This window comes from Cynoglossus semilaevis, chromosome 3 (genome assembly GCF_000523025.1).
Source record: "Cynoglossus semilaevis isolate Cse_v1.0 chromosome 3, Cse_v1.0, whole genome shotgun sequence".
Lineage (NCBI taxonomy): Eukaryota > Metazoa > Chordata > Actinopteri > Pleuronectiformes > Cynoglossidae > Cynoglossus > Cynoglossus semilaevis.
Window position 1 is genome coordinate 2,158,424 of NC_024309.1, and position 18,205 is coordinate 2,176,628.

Sequence of the window (18,205 nt, forward strand, 5' to 3'; positions counted from 1 at the left end):
AACAAACTAACTCACCATATCTCTCTTCTAACTGTACTCTACATTATTTCTTTTATCCTTGTTAAACAAGGTTCTTTTTGTTGAGCCAAGCTTGTGCTGCCCCCTGCAGTACCTCTGCAAATCCCCAGGTGGCCCCAAACTGCCTGCTGAAAACATGCCTTAGACCAGGGTTATCTGCACTTTTTTGGCTTGGGAGCAATGATTCGGATGACCAGACTAAAGTGGGCTACTTATATTGATATTAGTTCATATTAAAAAAATAAAATTATATATATATATATATATATATATTAATATGAACGGTCGCAAAAGGTTTGCTATACAGTTGCATGTATTCAATCAGTGCCCCAATATATAATACATAAATAAATATGTATATATATATATAAATAAATATGTATATATATATATATATAAACTGAACATTTATACGATACATGTGAAACATTGTATAGTGGTGTACTTCATTTAGCTGTATGGCACAGTATGATTAAAATCTTTCAGTATATGTAAGTATAGTATGTAGTATATATATATATATATATATATAGATCTATATATTGATATATATATACATATTTATTTATGTATTATATGTTGGGACACTGATTGAATACATGCAACTGTATAGCAAACCTTTTGCGACCGTTCATATTAAAAATATATACTGTATATATATTGTATAAATAAATTAAATATAAATAAATATATATTATATATATGCAAACCTTTTGCGACCTACTGGTAGATAATCTTAACATTGGGCACCCCTTCCTTAGACAAGTCATTGTCAACTGGTGGGTCGCAGGCCTTTGCTGAGGCAAAAAAAAATGTCTTGCCTATTCACAGTAGTTAGCATTTTTACACCTGTAGTGCGAGTTACCCGGCGATCTTTATACATATGCTAATCGAGGATGGGGAAAGAAAAATTCAAGTAACATTTATAAACAGAAGACCATTCTCCCACTTCAGTAGACAGCTCAGAGACCTAACGACATCCTGTGATTTCGTACTGAGGTTATAATTGCGACATCTCTAGTCAGTAAATCTGACTCAAGTTTGAAATTTCTCCTAGAAGTCACCGTTTGTTTGTTTTTTCGACCACTGTTAAAATATATTCTTTTACTTTGCATTTTTGAATACAGTACCAGGTGTGGTGACAGGATGTCTGGTGAAGGAGACGTTAAACGCTTGCTCGTCTCTCAGAGGTGATGGATACATCCGTCTGCGGATGAGGAAACCAGCACCACAGCAGAACAAAACTCCCATCATCAGCAGCACCCTGCAGTCAAAGGAAGGTACGTTATCAGCAACATGAACATGAAAACCTCCGAGCAGTATTGCTACACGATACAGAGCGTTAGCTAAGCCTAGGTTAGCCGTGCTGTGAGACCGACATTGAACAAGACTATAGTGTTAAGGTAGACTTTTTTTTTGACATGATGTTAATGTGTGGTAGTTAAAGTATATGAATTAAAATGATTAATTCATTAACAGAAATATTTTATATTTCTGTTAATGGAAAAGGAAAAAAATCCTGATATCTTTTATATACTTTACAGCTTTTCATTCTTCAATACCAACATAAAAACACATCATCATATATTATCATATATATTTTATTTTTCCTTAATGCGAATTTCATGTTAAAAGATGTATGTACATATATATGTATATACATATATACACATACATATACACAAATAGAAATAATAATATATATATATATATACATTTATGTATAAATATATATGTATATGTATGTGTAAACTATTATATATACATAAATATTTATATACACACATATACTGGGGATGCGCCGACGCATTGGATGTACATCGGTATCGGCCGATGTCAGTTAACGCGGCTAACCGATGATGATGAATTATTAATACATTAGCATCTAATCAGTGACAAATATTTTAGCGTTCCTTGGTGCAAAAATGATGATATTGCCAAATGCTTTTGACTCAAGGTTTAATTAGCCATGAGTACATAGACTACTGTGGGTAGTAGCCAATGCCAAAACAGCATGCTACTACATTCACCGCAAATCACTCATACTTCCTCTCTCTGGCTATGTCCACGTGGGGCATAACGGTGTCGAAAGAAAGTCGCGTCCACACACTAAATACGCAAAAACAATTTTTATTGGGCGATTTAGGGACTGAACGAGATCTCATCGAGTTTATTTTTGTTTATCAGGATAAAAACTGCTCAAATTAGTTTGTTGGTCAATATAAGTACAGAAAAAAATCTTTTCGTTGATTAGTTAGCAGGCTAAGAGGAAGTTATTTTTTTCAGAAACAAAAACTTGTCATGTCTATTTTAAACATCGCTATCTACCCAGAATTTCACCAATTAGTGAATCCCTTATATAATTTTGTACGTTTTCTGTGGCTTTCCTGATGATGTAGGCATTTGGTGAAGCGTGTAAATGACTGATTGTTAATTTTTTTGGCAAAACTGCTTTTACATACGGTCCCTTGTTTCGAAGCTCAGACAGGGAGAGAAAAGGTAAATGTCGCATCAGATTAGCTCTGTCTCCCTCTGCTGTAAATCTTCCAGTGAGAAGCTGCGTCTCGGCAGAGCGTATGCACGTCCTCACAGAGATGTGCTGACTATAAGCAAATGTCGACTGGTTAAAAAAGTTGCTTGCTTTCCCTTTTTGTGCAACTCCGTTTTGAATTTCTGTGTGCGTTGCTGAATTACAACTGTATAATTCGCTTCGTGTCACTGACACCGCAGCCATTGAGGCATTTTCTTTTCTACCAGGAAGTTCTATTTTAATGAATCACTCTCACAGGGCTTTCAAGTTGATTCAAAATACGGTGAAAAATATTATATAAATATATATATATAATATATAAATGTATTTATAAATATATATATAAATATATAATATACACATTTATAACTGGGATCAATTAAGAGCGGAAGAGAAAAGTGCTGCACTTACCAGAAGTACCATAGTCTCTGGATAGAGAGTGCTCTCACACAGCAGCGAGTACCGCAGCAGTCTTCATAGGAGCGGCAACTGCAACAAGGACAGACAGATTGGAGGTCAGCAACAGTCCAGAGAAAAGGCTATATAATATAACAACTAACAATTCCTTGCCATTAATTCGGTAATTAAACAAAAGTGCAAAACACGTATAGTACCGTGTTTGGTAGGAACAAAGCTGCAGCTTATATTCAACTTTTATTCAATTTCATTCAGTCATTTGGATGTGACGAGGAATTCGAAATTTAAAACATCTATCTACAGCAGCGGTTCAAACATACGGCCCGCGGGCCAAAACCGGCCCGCTAGAAGATTTTCTAATGATCTTGAACGTATTTGAATCAGAGTGATATCGGCTTCAGCAGAGTATGGAATAACTGGCTTTAGTGTGAGTTTAATCAAAAAATTAATGTGAATCTTATTTCATTCAAATTTGTCTTTGGACGAATATATATATATATAAAAAAAATAAAAACGCTACATGAAGCTGGAGGCAAGTAGAACCAAGAACGTTGGTGAAAGAAATTACCATCGGCTGCTTTTCCCTTCCGGCCAAAACCTTTTCAGGAGGCTTCAAAGCTACACGGCGGCGCCAAACAGCCCCTATGCTGGCTAAACACACAACCTCGCAATGGTTTTGCCAAACGTTCGAGATCAGACAGAGTGTGACTGATTGAAGATCAAAGACCCACCGACACCCTGTGAGAGTGTGTTTGTGCGCGAAAGAGAGCGTAAGATTTATGACTGTGGTACATCCACGCCTGTGATTTACATTCGGTGTCAACATTTTTTTTAACGCCTATTTTACTCCAATTATCTCATATTTCAATTTGATTTCCTGTTCCGTCCATATTGTTTCAACAGCTCTCATAATAACTCCAGTATCTGTTAGAATCCGGGGCTAATGATAACGGCCATACAAAACTACTGAGGGAACTGAAGAATGTTTTTAAAGTTTAGCTCGTTTTTCTGCAACGACAGCCTCATTATTGTGACAATAATCTATCTCATGAAATTGTTAAAAAATGTTGAACTTTATAATATTCAGAGATCTACGGTCTTAATAACACCAGCCGCGGCAGTAAAAATCCAACTGCTGAGTTTTGCATTCTTTACAAAAATCTTATTGCATCGTTAAAGGTTCAAACGATTTATGGGCCAGAGAGTAATACTCACATGAAGTAGATCGGATATCCACCCTCAAAATACCAGCAGTACTTCTTGGCTTCTACAACCTGTTGTGAAAAAAAACAAAAAAAAAACAACAACAACTGATTGAGTTCCATCGTTGAAATGAAACAAATAAAAATAAAATTAAAAAAATCAGACAACTAAAGTACTGTATATACGGGAATACTGCATTTACTGCAGTTATATATATCCAATATATAAGAGAAAGGCTTAGATTACAAAGCAGAACATATATATATATTTACTGTACATATATACAAAATAATAAAATAAAAAAGTCAGACAACTAAAGTACTGTATATATGGGAATACTGCATTTACTGCAGTTATATATATCCAATATATAAGAGAAAGGCTTAGATTACAAAGCAGAACATATATATATATTTACTGTACATATATACAAAATAAACAAATTAAAAAATAAATATACACATATACAAAAATATATACATAAATATGAATTTATATGCATCAGTTGCATGTTCTCCCTCCTGCTGTAATTATGACTGAAAAAATATATATAACACACATACACACACACATATATATATATATATATAAAATACATATAACTTTTTTCTGTTAGTATCAGTCTGAATTACTTGTTTTAAAACATTGCCAGATTATCTTTTAATGAAAAAAGTAGATATGACTGGATTCATTTTTAAATGCAGTAAATTAGTAAAACTGAAGTACCATTTTATAGATATGTGTACCAAATGACCTACGGACTGGCAAGGGTCCCCGGACCGTGGGTTGGGGAACCCTGGTCTCCATCAAGGTGGTTCATTTAAGAAGAATTATTCCCTGACTGGATCGTATGTATCACTACTATCTTTTTCCTGGATCTTGAAAGTACTACTTCTTAGGACAAATTTGTGTTAGTATCAGACATTTTGACAGGCCTGCCATTCCTCTCTCACCCAGAAGGTGTCAGACGGTGTAGATCTACTATTTGTTCAGACTGTGTCCTGTTTACATCCTAGTCAGGAAATCCCATCATCACAGGAAGTGTCTGATCACATCTTTAGAGTGCTGTGATCTGACAGGCCACCCCCCCCCCCCTCCGCCCCCCCATGTTCTCCTCACAGTAATGAATAATTAAGCAAACACAGTTGAACAAAAGAGTGTTAATGTTGGACGGAACTACTAAGACAGTAGGACTTCATTCGCACGGTTACTTTGAGGTCGTAAAACCGTTTTATCTATTCATTAGCTGAAGGTTGAAAATACACACCTTCTCAAAGCCTTATTTAACTGACGGATAGTAATTGTTAGCGGGTAGCATTTTTTAGCTGGTTAGCGTCTGGTTAGCGTCACACAGTAAAACGAGGTGCTACAGTTAGGGCTAGAGATCACCAGGTACCTCGCGATACAATACTATCGCAATATTTTGCTGTATACAGTGATTCTGTGATGAGCGATGTTGCGATAAATCATTCAGAATACATTCAGCTAGTGTACATTGATATTTGGCCCATTATATGAATATCGTATCGCAGGATGAAATGTTGCGACATATTGTCGTATTCATATTGTGGCACACCCCTAGCTACTGTACATCAATATTTGGCGCCAGTATATCAATAACATATCGCAGGATGTAAAGTTGCAACCTATCGTTGTATCGATATTGTGGCACACCCACATACTACATACATATATATGTATATATATGTGTGTATATATATGTATATATATGTATATATATATGCATATATGTATGCATATATATACGTATGCATATATATATATATATATATACATATATATACATATATACTACATACATATATACATATAGTATGTACATACATACTGTACTGTGCAGCATTACTATATGAGACAGCCTTTTCCCAGCAGCCGCAATAACAGCATACTAAATTTTTAATTAAAACCGTATCCACAGCGAACCGTGGCTGCGGCGGAGTTAATGCTACGACATCTGGTGCTCAGAAGATCTTCTTATACACAAGTACACATATTGTCTATGTGAAGTACTGTTCATTGATAGGACGAAAAAATGACTTATTATCTAGCAACCATTCTGCCTGACAGTTTTTGAACCATTCACATTAATTGGGAAATAACTATTTTATGGAAATCTGCCTCTCATACCTGAAGGCCAGATAAGAAAAAGTAAAATTTTTGTAAGAAAATATATCTATAAAATTGGTATACATCTCGGATTCATTTTAAACATTACATATTATTGGTAATGAATAATAATAACAACAACAATAATTGTCTCTCTGTATGTTTTGAATCGAGCTTTCCCTAATTTAAATGCACTGTTGTCTGTGGCCTCGAAAAAAACATTCCTACAGTGCTCTCCTCAAGCCTCCTCTAGATCTCTTCTGTCCTCAAACAGAGCTGCATTCGATTTTGTTTGTTTCAACAGTTCACGGAACAGTTTAACCCCTGGCGGGATTTGCGGGCAGTACATCATTAGGACAGAATAATAATAGAATAATAAAAAACTGTTACGTCATACAAGCGTGATTTTAACGCTGTCCGGCGAAAATAGTTGGCACCTAATCATTACCCTGTACCCAGCACTGTGCTGGTGATGGAGACCGACCAGCTCTGTTCATTGTTTGCTCTAATTGAAGCCCAGTGAGAGCTGACAGGAGGAGATCGTGTCCCTCTGTGCTCCCGCTGGAACAGAATGAGCGTTACGCAACCACAGGAAGTGTCTGCCTGCTTCTAAAAGCAGCTTCGGCAGATTCCGGAGAGAATCCTGAAAGGAGGGAACGGTCCCATGATATCCCACTGCACATTAGGCCATTAGAGAAGCGATGATTAGTGCGTGTGCGTGTGTGCGTTAGGCCTTTGAAGAGGCTGAACGCTACAGATGAGCTCCAGTTGCGTCAGTAGGGAGGCTCACAGTGAAAAGGTCAGGAAACGCTGCTCACATGACTTCCTCGATGGAGATTGAGTTGTTTGGTTTTTTTTTTACCCCCCATCTACTGTCGCCAATTTACTCTAATGGTTTTTCCAGACTGATAGACGCTAGAACTAATGGTCCTGCTTACATCACTATTATTTCTGTGGCGATTTTATTAACTTGTCCACGTGGATGTGGACAGAACCAGACACAACCAGCTCAAGAGTTCAGGAGGTGATTTTTTTTCAATGAAATGTTTCATATCGTTGTCGTTTTCGGGGTTAAGTCAGGGATGTCAAACATACGGCCCGTGGACCAAAACCGGCCCACTGGGTTGTTAAATCTGGCCCGCTTAATGAATTTTGAAAATTAAGAAAATACACAAACTTCATGTTTAGGACATTTTTTGTAAAATTATATTTCGTTTAAATATGATGGACATGGACGTATTGTTATTTATAGGTAATTATTTTATGATTTTACTTGTTTGCCCCACTTGACATCTAATTAGGTTGTATGCGGCCTGTGAACCAAAATGAGTTTGACACCCCTGGGTTAAGCGATGGAAGCTGGAGCTAGCAGTAGGGGGTACTATCACCTCTTCATATTCATATTTAATGTACATTTTTTACGAAATTCAATTTTTTATTTAACCCAATGATAAATCTACATGCACATGTTTGCCGTTTCTGAGGTGATAGTGTTCCTTTTATAGAGTTCCGTACTATAGTTGTTTTTTGTTCGATGTTTGATCCTGAAGTTTTGACCAGTATCGGACCATTGCTGACCCTAAATATCGGATCAAGCCTGTCTCTACCCTAGTCTCTACCTTCACTGTGAGCGAGAACTCTTGGTAGGCAGCTATGCTAACCACTATACCACTGATGCATAATCCTTAAAATGTTGAAAAATGCTAGTAAACCCTCAAAATTCATAACAGTTCCACACAGTTCTAGAAATAGTCCAAATTCATAACAGTTCCACACAGTTCTATCCCCTATAAAGTGCCAGGGATTTTTCAATTTGGACGGGATTCAATCGCTCTATTGTGGTTGGAGGGTATAATGTTACATATTATATAATGTTTACCCCGACCCAACTATACATCACAGATAACTTCTACTATTGATGTTGCTCGCTAATATTGCAACTGACCCAATTGGGTGTATGAACGATAGGATTTTGCTGACTTTTCTACACATTCTGATACATAAAAAATAAGTCATTGACACAGCCTGGTAAAAAAAGGGAAGAAATCAGAAATACACACTGGACATTTTCTTTCGGTAGTAAAGTGTATTTTTGTACGGTCAGGAAAACCGGATCTCACGGCATCAGTATTGATAGAATACTGGCAGCAGCAGTGCTGTGGTGTTTTAAAAATAATAGAAAATAGATGTTCAACTGTCATGAAGTAAACTTCACAGACGTTTTTTTGCCAACTGGTTTTCCTTCAGTTGACAGCATGTACAAAAAGTAAACTTCTTTTTTTTTTTTTAGCACAAATTTATCGCACAAACACAGTCGCAGCTTGTGAGCTACTAAATGTGAACCCAACTTCAGACAGATAGAATAGCATCACCAAAGGGAGCAAGGGGCAACTCAACAGTTACTTAGCAGCTTGGGGGATTGAAAACCTGAAACCTTCCGGACGCAAGTCCACTTCCTTAACCACCAAGCCAACACTGCCTGCATTTTCTATTTTGAAAAATTACCGGTTCTCTCCGCTGCATCTGTCTAGGACTCACCTTTGCTACATGTCAAGAAGCTTGCCTCGTTCACATATCTTACCTACCTACGTTACCTTGAAGGTCTGCTCCGGCCGGTAACACATAATACATTACCGCTAAGTTGAAACCGCCCGAGCTAGCAACATGAACAAAAAACGTTGTCTTTGGAAAGTTTCTTTGCACAGGGTAAAAGAACCAGCGAAGAACCTACGTCTTTAAAGAAAAAGAAAGCTGCATTTAACAGACAATTCCAGGAGTCCTACTTAAACTGTGGATTTATTGTGACAGTTTGTTCCCACGCACCAAGCCCGCGCTGTAAAATACGTAGCATAACGGCTCTATAATGAGGCAATGAAGCCACTTAGAGATCATCGTCCTGCGTTAAAAGACGAGCGCGATGTTACGACGACGCTGCTAATAAAGTTGCACTGTACTAAACTATTATGTTATATTGATTTAAACCCAAATTTCATCTGTACGTCTTTCTTGAAGAGAAACAAAAAAAAAAGGCCTGCAGCACAAAATGACAACGAATAGAACAGAATTTTACAAGTGTAGATGTAAGAACTATGTTTTCCTAGTTTTTTTGCCGAAGGTGAAGGTGTTCACATTCAGTGGCAGGGAAACCTGTCAGTCACACGGTTACCATGTGACAATGGTTCGTACGGAGCGTAGTTACGAGTGATCCGCGATGAGTATTACGAGTTGTTTTGTTGTTTCGGAGTCATAGCTCTGCTATGTCCCATGGTAGCCTGTGTACTCCTGGCTGAATAAACCTTGTGGCAAGAGTACTTGCCAGTATCATTATTTTGTGCCGAGGGATGCTATTAATATTTGCGACTGATTAGGTGCTAATATATTTATAATTGACCACAGGTGAATTATCTGTGTGTCAGTTCCCGATGGCTGATCATGAGGCGCACAACGATAACCGATAACGATGTTCATTCAATCATTCATCCATCCCTAATTTTTATAGTTTGTCCAACAAGTTTGGTTTCTACATCTGGAGATTTGTATTGAAAGAAAATGGTTGAATCTTTGCACCTTCATTTCCACAAATAAAACTACAGTAACATTCATTCTACGTGTACTGGGTCTGGGATTTGAAAACTGACATTTCATAGCGATTCTCGATTCAGATATCCAGCCCATAGTGTTTAAATATAGAGTTTTTAAAACAGATGTTTATGACTAACGCAGTCCAGTTTCCAACTTCTAGGCTTTGAAGGATGGAAAAAAAGACCTAGATCAGGGGTGTCAAACATACAGCCCAGGGGCCAAAACCGTCCCGCTAGGGGGTTTAATACGGCCCGTTTGATACATTTTGAAAGTGGAAAAAAATGCACAAACACTTGATGTTGGTGACATATGCAGGTGTGACATAAATTAAAATATATAATTTCACTTTTGATGTTTTCACACTGACAGCTGCTAGAGGGCGCCCTAGGTTTGTGTAGCAGTATCTGCTACTCTTGTACCACTGAAAATGTACATGTTCGTTTTTTTTTTTGTTTTTTTTTCCAGGTCTCCATCACTAAACAAAACCCGGAAAACTGAGCACAGACACCGGAGCTACTGCGCACGGTCCTAATATGAAGAGGCAGAGTAATCAACCAATCACGTTGGTGAGTTTTGATAAAATGTACCTTCTATTGTCTAGCTTTTTAAATCATTTCAGATGGTGGTCAATTATTTATTATTTATTAATTGATTTGACCACTTTTCTAGAATGTAATTAAAAGTACATTTATGTCCATTAAGTGTTCTGAATAAACCTGTTTTTTTTAATTATTGTTTAAAAATATATTATATATATTCATTCATTAATTGTAAAGCAACTTGCTGAAACGTATTCAATTATTTATTTAATATGATAATATTCCAAATTCCCAAAAGAAACTAAAATGTTACTATTTGAAGCAGCATGAAAAATAAATAAAACATTAAAAAAAAAAAAAAAAAAGATATTGGAGAGCGGGCTGCTACATTGACGGTACAGTTACGCTGACTGGTCGTTCTATCGCAAAGCACCGCTGGGAAAATTTGTCACGAGTTGTTGGGTAGATTTATGTTACATAATTAAATTCATGGAGCAGTGAATTACAGCGTCACCGCTGTGAGCTCGGGAGTATGTTCGTAAACATTGGCCAAGAAGGACGGCGTACTTTCCCCGAACGTTTAGCATGGTAGCGTTATTATGTTGATCACGGTTACCATTTTTGTTTTAGATCACTTGCCACAAAGATTTATACTAAAGTACTCAATCAATAAGATTGAGTATAATAAGAATATATATATATATAATAAGAAAATATAATAAATATATAATATTTATATGCATATATATATAATATATAAATATATAATAAATATATATATATAATAAGAATCAATAAGTCAGTTATTTCCTGTACCTGTAAACACAGACTTATCACTGGAATGTAAATTCGGCAAATATTGAACGACCTTTATATTGCAATGTCAATATAGAGGTCGTAAATAGGGAGAGGGGCGTGGTCTCAAATTAAAATGTTTTTTTTTCTTATTTGTTGTTTACCCAACCATTTTTTGCAGGAGTGTTTGAGGAGAGGTCCTCGGGTTACGACGTCCTCGACCTACAGCGCTTCGTGGTAATGTTGTCATCTCCCGTACATTTTTTTTTTTAGAAACTCTCGTTTCATCATTTCGACACACGCTGTTTGCGATGTCGTAACAAATTTCGCACAGCAACTAGTTGGAAGGCAGAGTGGACCAATATGGCGTCGCGTGGCGCTATATGCAGAGGACAACTTTGTTTATATTCGCCGCTTGTACGCCATACTTTGGGTTGTTTTTTTTTGTTTTTTTTTTGGGAACTTCTTGCACATCATTATGGCTGGTTTTTATGTCCTAGATTATGATGTTACTACTGCATTAGGTTAGATGAGTGACGTAAGTACTTATATGGTATGTGAGCTCCAACTTACAGTGGAAAATGATGTCGTAACGGAACGCCGACGTAAGTCGAGGACCCCCTGTATAATGAGAAAATACAGTGTACTTTCGAAGTGCAGCTTGTCCTTTTTCTTAATTTATTCATTTTTGATTACGTTACTTTACTGATGCATGAAAATACTGCAACAGAGACTAGACTAGAGAGATAATTTTAATGTAAATTTTTTTTAATAAAAATTCAAAATATATATCCATGTAGATCCCCATAATCTCTGACCCCCTACTAGTCCCCGGCCCTGTGGTTGAGAACCCATGCAATCAAAAACCTTCATTATAGGCCATTGAAATTAATGGTTCTAAAAAGCAAAATAATAATAATAATAATAATTAAATAAAATGGATGAACATGAGCCGCCGGGTAAAAAGAAGAGCCACAGCTGTGTGAGACAGTGACTTTCGTAGAGGCCCAGTAACCCAGTGAACAGTGTGGTGGACCGGCTACGAAGACAAAGGATGACGGGATCACAGGTGGGTCCGCTCGACCCCCTACCACAAACATACCCGGATAAGAAAAACCCAGGCTTTTCTTAGAACACATCACGTTTCATCAATGTCCACACCACCATCATCATCACCACCATCATCATCATCATCATCATCGTCATCATCATGACCTCTTTCACATTATATCCCATTCTCCCCTGCGCTGTGCATCACATCCAAATACAGGAGCAGCAACAACAACCGCCGATAAAAAAAACATTCGCGAAGATGTACGGACTCTACTGTGAAATAAATAAAACTCAGAAAACACTGACACACCGCCGATAAAAAAAAACCCGCACAAAAACCACTCGTTCCGGTGTCTCCTCCGTGCGGTGACGGGCACGACTCACCTCCGCGAGCAGCCAGAGCATCAGCGCTACGCCGGTCACGGGATTCCTCATGTCTCCGTCCGGGGAGGGAAGAGACGGAGCTGCGGTGCCGGAGAAGAAACGGAAGAAGGAGTTGATGGAGGAGTAAGAGGAAGATGAGGGTGAGGAGGAGGATGAGGAGGAGATGCTCCTTTATCACTTCGGCGCTTTCATCCCGGCAGACGAAACCGACGAGCCTGAGAGGAAAGCCTGCGGTTCCTGCTGCTGCTCCTCTTAGTACTGATGCTCCTCTTTAGAACTGAGCCTCCTCCCGCTGCTGCTGCTGCTCCTCCTGCTCCACACGCGTACTCCGGGTTCAGAGGACAAACACCGAGAAGCTCGGTAGACAGGAGGTGATCAGGTCGATGAGGGGAAACGTGCATTAGTGGGTGACGTTGCCTGTGGGCCCCGTCCCTTCCCAAACCCCGCCCATTGGCCTCAACACAAAAGCATTGTACGATACAGACTGTCTGGGAATGAAGTCTCGTTGTTGTATTGTTCGGTTGTAATACATGATAATATTGATGAGGGAAAAGATATTAAATATGTTCCATCTACTTTTTTTCTTCAAAATAACTTTATTTTTCTTTGTATCCACCAGTCGCTCAAGGTACATATTTTAATCCTTAAAATTTTTGGAATTATTTTGGTTTCAACCTCTGTTGACCGGCACTGGTCCATGGGTCAAAAATAATGCATACCTTACATAATTTCCGTTTGATTTATTATCTGATTCTGAATTATGTTTTATTTGGGTTGGAGGCCGGTGATTTAAATCATCAGCATACATGTAGGTACCGGAGTGTCAAGGGTCATCAGTGCAGACGAGATAAAATTTAGAAAAAAAAAATTGCATAAACTTTTCATTAGCATATAATTAAATGCTAAATTAGGATTTTGACAAAAAAAAACATCGGAAAATAAAAATGAATCCCCAAAATGCCCTAATTTGATGAGAAACGTGCAGAATATGTAAAATTTCAGGGGAAAAAAAAAATTCGGAACAAAATTGACATGCTAAATTCCAAAAAAATTCTTAATTTCTACATGCAGAAATGATCAAATTTCAAAACCAGTTGCCTGTATAGCAAGGAGGTCAGTAATGCGGTTTCCTCCCACAGCCTCGGATTGTCCCGACTGGTCAATCTAATGTGACCACTGGCATGAATGTGAGCGTCTGAATTAATATTTATAAAACTTTTTTTTTTTTAACTCCTACTTCAAAACCAACCTACGCACCCACAACACGGGCTCTTCACGCTACAGAAGTGTGAGAGCACAGAACAAAGAGACTGACTAACAGCTTTTATCTACAGGCAATCAATCAGACTCCTGAATACCTCTCATCCTCCAAACCACCCCTCCACCCCACTTCACCACTGTCCCGTATCTGCTGCAACGTTACGTCAACAACCTCTGTTGAACACTTCAGTGCTTTTTATGATGCAATTCTACGATGGAGTATAAGGGCCACACTAAGAACAAAAAAAGTTGAATTTTTTGGGGGAAAAAACGTTGTAACGTTACGAGAAAAAAGTCGTAATATTGGTCGTCGCATGTGTCGCGTCAGGTCAGAAGCAGATAGATGGCGTTTTCGCGTGAACTAACACAAATGATGATGTAAAAGTCGTGCATAAAGGCTAAAACACAAATGACATGTAAAAGTCGTGCATAAAGGCTAAAATGCTAAAATGCTTTTAGCCTTCTCTACGCCATCTATAGGTAAAGAGTGGGCATTGCAGGGTTTTCCCGTAGAAGTATAATCACAATACAAACCAATTACAGTGGAACCTCGAGATACGAACATAATCCGTTTCCGGGATTCCGCGCTTGTAACTCGAATTATTTTTTCCCCACAAGAAAAAACGTATTAGTGCTAATAACAAAATGAAAAACACGCGTACGGAAGTCGCTGAACAGGTGAAGTGAACGAGTGCTTCGCTTACGGAAGTTGCTGAACAGGTGAAGTGAACGAGTGCTTGGCCACCTAGCATCGGTGTCTGTAAGCGTGCTCGTATCGCAAACCTTTTCTTGTTTGCTGCACTCGCTTGTTATTGGCTCTGAGACGATGTTAGACGAGTGAATGTATTATTAAAAAATGTGTTTGCTGCACTCGCCTGTTATTGGCTCTGAGACGATGTCAGACGAGTGAATGTATTATTAAAAAATGTTCTGCGGAGTAAAACTGACTCGCACTCACACATGCACGCTCAAAGTCAAGTCTTTGATTTGTACCACTTTCATCGGCGCCCCGCAGACAAATGAGGCCTGATGTAGTAATTAGAGGGAATCAGAGGATGTACAGTGAGAACACGGGGCCCCGTGAAGCGGAAAGATCTACAGCGCAAGGTACAGGGAGATTACTCAGCAGTTTCTCTGTACGCCCCACGGGGCTACATTAGCATTGGTAAAGATTACCGGTGAAGTCCAGCTTTATGAAGAGGCAGGGAATGGAGACAAGAGTTGTGAAGAAATACTGAATAATCAAAGTGGACGGCATCCTTCCTGTAATATTAAGGCACTTTTTGCTCCTTAGCTGTGGGTAATGAATTCGTGTCGATAAAAATGATGCAACCCTTGCAGTTTTACTGCATGAACGCTAACTAGCTTTACTTTTAATGTCAGTCAGAACTGCTGTGAAGTGAAATACATTTTGTTTTTAGTTGTATAAAGATACAATATATTGAGCCTCTATATACAAAATACCAGAGGTGTGGACTCGAGTCTCATGACTCGGACTCGAGTCAGACTCGAGTCATCAATTTGATGACTTTAGACTCGACTTGACCAAATGTAAAGAGACTTGGAACTCGACTTGGACTTCAACATCAATTGACTCGTGACTTCACTTAGACTCGAGCCCTTTGACTCGACAAGACTTGATACTTTCTCCAAAACCCAAAGATTATAAAGTCGAAACAGAAACGGCAGGACTTGGGACTTGACTTGACACTTTTCAGTCTTGACTTGGATTCGACTCGGACTTTGCCTATTTTGACTTGAGAGTTGATTCGGACTTGAGTGCAAAGACTTGAGACTTGCTTGAGACTTGCAAAGCAATGACTTGGTCCCACTTCTGCTAAATACTGTATACAAAATCTGAATTAAAATTATAATTAAAAATAGAATGCACAGTAAAATAAGAAAATGAAGTGGGTATAGTGACAGCCAAGTCATCCGAAGATAATCCAGTAATACCGCAACTTCTAAAAACCAGTCCAAAAAGAGTAACATCGAGGGCAACTGGACGGAGTAGGTTTTTTTGAAGACGTTTCACCGCTCATCCAAGATGCTTCTTCAGAACTGAAGAAGCAAAAAAGTAAAGCTAATCATTATGACAACTTTATCATTACCGTAATGCATCCAGAATCATCTGAATGCATGTTATGTTATTTTAACAGATTAAGGACATAATAAGGACATAATCTTGCATTTTAAGGCATTTTGGGGACTTTTTATTTCTATGGATGTTTTCACGATGGTAAGGGTATAGTAAGGCATGTTTTGGGTGATTTTTGAAATATTCATATAAAATACTTTTTGGACTTTTAAACACAAAATATTCACTTGGCAGCATGTTTTAGGACATAATCTTGCATTTTAGTGCATTTCGGGGACTTTTTATTTTTTTGGATTTTTTCACGATGGTAAGGCTATAGTAAGGCATGTTTTGGGTGATTTTTGAAATATTCATATAAAATACTTTTTGGACTTTTAAACACAAAATATTCACTTGGCAGCATGTTTTAGGACATAATCTTGCATTTTAAGGCATTTCGGGGACTTTTTATTTTTATGGATATTTTCACGATGGTAAGGCTATAGTAAGGCATGTTTTGGGTCATTTTTCAAATATTCATATAAAATACTTTTTGGACTTTTAAACACAAAATAATCACTTGGCAGCATGTTTTAGGACATAATCTTGCATTTTAGTGCATTTCGGGGACTTTTTATTTTTATGGATATTTTCACGATGGTAAGGCTATAGTAAGGCATGTTTTGGGTGATTTTTGAAATATTCATATAAAATACTTTTTGGACTTTTAAACACAAAATAATCACTTGGCAGCATGTTTTAGGACCTAATCTTGCATTTTAGTGCATTTCGGGGACTTTTTATTTTTATGGATATTTTCACGATGGTAAGGCTATAGTAAGGCATGTTTTGGGTGATTTTTGAAATATTCATATAAAATACTTTTTGGACTTTTAAACACAAAATATTCACTTGGCAGCATGTTTTAGGACATAATCTTGCATTTTAGTGCATTTCGGGGACTTTTTATTTTTATGGATATTTTCACGATGGTAAGGCTATAGTAAGGCATGTTTTGGGTGATTTTTGAAATATTCATATAAAATACTTTTTGGACTTTTAAACACAAAATATTCACTTGGCAGCATGTTTTAGGACATAATCTTGCATTTTAGTGCATTTCGGGGACTTTTTATTTTTATGGATATTTTCACGATGGTAAGGCTATAGTAAGGCATGTTTTGGGTGATTTTTGAAATATTCATATAAAATACTTTTTGGACTTTTAAACACAAAATATTCACTTGGCAGCATGTTTTAGGACATAATCTTGCATTTTAGTGCATTTCGGGGACTTTTTATTTTTATGGATTTTTTCACGATGGTAAGGCTATAGTAAGGCATGTTTTGGGTGATTTTTGAAATATTCATATAAAATACTTTTTGGACTTTTAAACACAAAATATTCACTTGGCAGCATGTTTTAGGACATAATCTTGCATTTTAGTGCATTTCGGGGACTTTTTATTTTTATGGATATTTTCACGATGGTAAGGCTATAGTAAGGCATGTTTTGGGTGATTTTTGAAATATTCATATAAAATACTTTTTGGACTTTTAAACACAAAATATTCACTTGGCAGCATGTTTTAGGACATAATCTTGCATTTTAGTGCATTTCGGGGACTTTTTATTTTTTTGGATTTTTTCACGATGGTAAGGCTATAGTAAGGCATGTTTTGGGTGATTTTTGAAATATTCATATAAAATATTTTTGGACTTTAAAACACAAAATATTCACTTGGCAGCATGTTTTAGGACATAATCTTGCATTTTAGTGCATTTCGGGGACTTTTTATTTTTTTGGATTTTTTCACGATGGTAAGGCTATAGTAAGGCATGTTTTGGGTGATTTTTGAAATATTCATATAAAATATTTTTGGACTTTAAAACACAAAATATTCACTTGGCAGCATGTTTTAGGACATAATCTTGCATTTTAGTGCATTTCGGGGACTTTTTATTTTTATGGATATTTTCACGATGGTAAGGCTATAGTAAGGCATGTTTTGGGTGATTTTTGAAATATTCATATAAAATACTTTTTGGACTTTTAAACACAAAATATTCACTTGGCAGCATGTTTTAGGACATAAAGACACAGCTTTTGATTGTGTTATTGCAGCTTGTTCTTGTCATTTCATTCATTGTGCCTCCTATGCTTATCAGTCATTAACAGATGCATTGGAGGAGACGACTTGAAGGCACAGCCGCCTGGAC

At 37.3% G+C, this 18,205-nt stretch overlaps 2 protein-coding genes across 2 annotated transcripts in view; one reads left to right on the top strand and one right to left on the bottom strand.

Moving 5' to 3' along the window:
- Nucleotides 1-12,699, bottom strand: part of vopp1b (VOPP1 WW domain binding protein b) — a 14,135-nt gene extending 1,436 nt beyond the window's left edge. The window contains exons 1-4 of the mRNA XM_008307430.3: nucleotides 12,649-12,699; nucleotides 4,181-4,239; nucleotides 2,960-3,037; nucleotides 1,149-1,282 (exon numbers count right to left, since the gene is read on the bottom strand). Coding sequence (XP_008305652.1) covers nucleotides 1,149-1,282; nucleotides 2,960-3,037; nucleotides 4,181-4,239; nucleotides 12,649-12,699 — 322 coding nt within the window. The remainder of the gene's footprint in view (nucleotides 1-1,148; nucleotides 1,283-2,959; nucleotides 3,038-4,180; nucleotides 4,240-12,648) is intronic.
- The window catches only part of LOC107988390 (lanC-like protein 2), a 20,729-nt gene extending 6,912 nt beyond the window's left edge, over nucleotides 1-13,817 (top strand). Inside the window, exons 5-7 of the transcript XR_001759915.2 lie at nucleotides 1,146-1,298; nucleotides 10,343-10,443; nucleotides 11,393-13,817. The gene's annotated coding sequence lies outside the window, so the exon portion shown is untranslated. The remainder of the gene's footprint in view (nucleotides 1-1,145; nucleotides 1,299-10,342; nucleotides 10,444-11,392) is intronic.
- Nucleotides 13,818-18,205: the final 4,388 nt, after the last annotated feature.